The following is a 1,879-nucleotide window of genomic DNA, read 5'->3' on the forward strand; positions in this document are numbered from 1 at the left end:
TCCCCAGCTTTGTTGCTCTTCTCTGGACCTGCTCCAGCCCCTCCATGTCCTTCCTGAGCTGAGGGCCCAGAACTGGACACAATACTCGAGGTATCTTATCCAGATAAGACTGGATGTGGCATCAGTGCCATGGTCTAGCAACTGCAGTGGTAGTGGATCAAGGGTTGGACTGGATGATCTTGGAGGTCCCTTCCAACCCAGCTGATTCTCTGATTCTATGATTTTTCATCTCCCACCCACAGGGCAGTGGGCACAGCCTCCAGGAGGCTTTGGATGATCCTCTGGGGCACAGGGTGGGACTCTTGGGGATGGGCCTGTGCAGGGGTGCAGGAGTTGGGACTGGATGATCCTTGTGGGTCCCTTCCAACTCGGCACATTCTGGAATTCTGTGACCCATCTAAGCCACCTCCGGCCATCTAATACACGACTGGCTTGGCCAAGGGGCCAAAAAAAAACCCCCAAATCAACCCCCACTGATTATTCTGCTGATTATTCTGCTTGAAATAATAAAGAGATGGCAAAAATCACAAAGACCGACCTTCATCTGCGGGTCTTTGGCAGAGAGGAGGAAGGTTTCTTCTGGGGTGGTGATGCGCAGGCCGTGCCTGGGAGGGAAAAGACACGACAGAGACTATGGAAACACATTTCTGAGTCCAACAGCAGCTCCTGCTCTTCTCTCTCCCCTTCAAAATGCTGCTTTTACAGCTGCTCTCTCCTTCTGAAGAGATGCTCAACTGGTCAACTTTGTTCTCTAGGTCTGGAGCCTAAATCATCCTGTTATTAATGGGTATTAATTAATAATGATGAGAAGGAATGGCCTCAAGCTGTGCCAGGGGAGGGTCAACTTGGACATCAGGAGGAATTTCTTGCTGGAAAGGGTGGTCAGGCCTTGGCAGGGGCTGCCCAGGGAGGTTTGGAGTCCCCAGCCCTGGAGGTGCCCAAGGAAGGCCTGGATGTGGCACTCAGTGCTCTGGGCTGGGGGACAAGGTGGGCATCGGGGACAAGGTGGGGATCAGCCATAGGGTGGACTCTGTGCCCTTGAAGGGCTTTTCCAACCTCAGTGATCCCGGGATTCCAGTCTGTCAGCCAAGGTGAGCAAAGCCCAAGCTGCTGGGAGCCCACTTGGAAGGTGCCCCAGTGCCCCCCAGCCCAACCCCACCGGTTGGAAAGGAGATGGCACAAAGTTTTGAGTCGTTTCCTCACAGTTTCACAATCAACTGGAACATTTCTTATTATTTCTTCCTTAAGATCCAAGTGGGAATTCCTCACTTACAGCCCCGGAGCCGATTTCTCTCCGCAGTTTTCATCCACCCACACGAGCTTCAGGTCAAAACTCTGGAAGCTGTTTCCCTGCAACAAAAGGGAGGAGATGTTCCTGTTAGTGGTGTCAACATCCCACTTTGCCCTCGCTCTGATAATCCATGGAATGGCAGAGCCAGACTGGCAGCACTGGGAATTCCCTCCTTTGTGGTCCACACAACTCTCCCACACCACGATAAAGACCTTGGAGGCTAAAAATGAAGGAAGGAGAAGGAAGGAAGTTCTTAGTTTAACCCTTCTAAATGGTGTCCCAAAAGGTCACAGCTACCACAGACCCTCTTAGATGACACTTATCTCTACAGGAGTGTCTGTTCTATCACATGGCAACACTCCCAAATCATTCCAGACATCCAATATTCCCAGAGAAGCTGCGGCTGCCCCATCCCTGGAAGTGTCCAAGGCCAGGTTGGAGCAACCTGGGATAGTGGAAGATCCCCTTGTCCACGGCAGGGGGTTGGAATGAGATGATCTTTAAGGTCCCTTCCAACCCAAACCATTCCATGATCTATCCATGATTTGGACTCCAAGTGGTACAGCCAAAAATGGCCCATGAGTGCAA

At 51.8% G+C, this 1,879-nt stretch overlaps 1 protein-coding gene across 5 annotated transcripts in view; it reads right to left on the reverse strand.

Annotated features, from left to right (window-relative positions):
- The window catches only part of ALS2CL (ALS2 C-terminal like), a 71,880-nt gene that overhangs the window by 33,050 nt on the left and 36,951 nt on the right, over positions 1-1,879 (reverse strand). For all 5 annotated transcript variants that reach the window (XM_017830046.1, XM_017830047.1, XM_017830048.1 and 2 more), the window contains exons 8-9: positions 1,274-1,350; positions 539-605 (exon numbers count right to left, since the gene is read on the reverse strand). In XM_017830046.1, coding sequence (XP_017685535.1) covers positions 539-605; positions 1,274-1,350 — 144 coding nt within the window. The remainder of the gene's footprint in view (positions 1-538; positions 606-1,273; positions 1,351-1,879) is intronic.

This window comes from Lepidothrix coronata, unplaced genomic scaffold, assembly GCF_001604755.1.
Source record: "Lepidothrix coronata isolate B3197 unplaced genomic scaffold, Lepidothrix_coronata-1.0 Scaffold173, whole genome shotgun sequence".
Taxonomy (NCBI): Eukaryota; Metazoa; Chordata; class Aves; order Passeriformes; family Pipridae; genus Lepidothrix; species Lepidothrix coronata.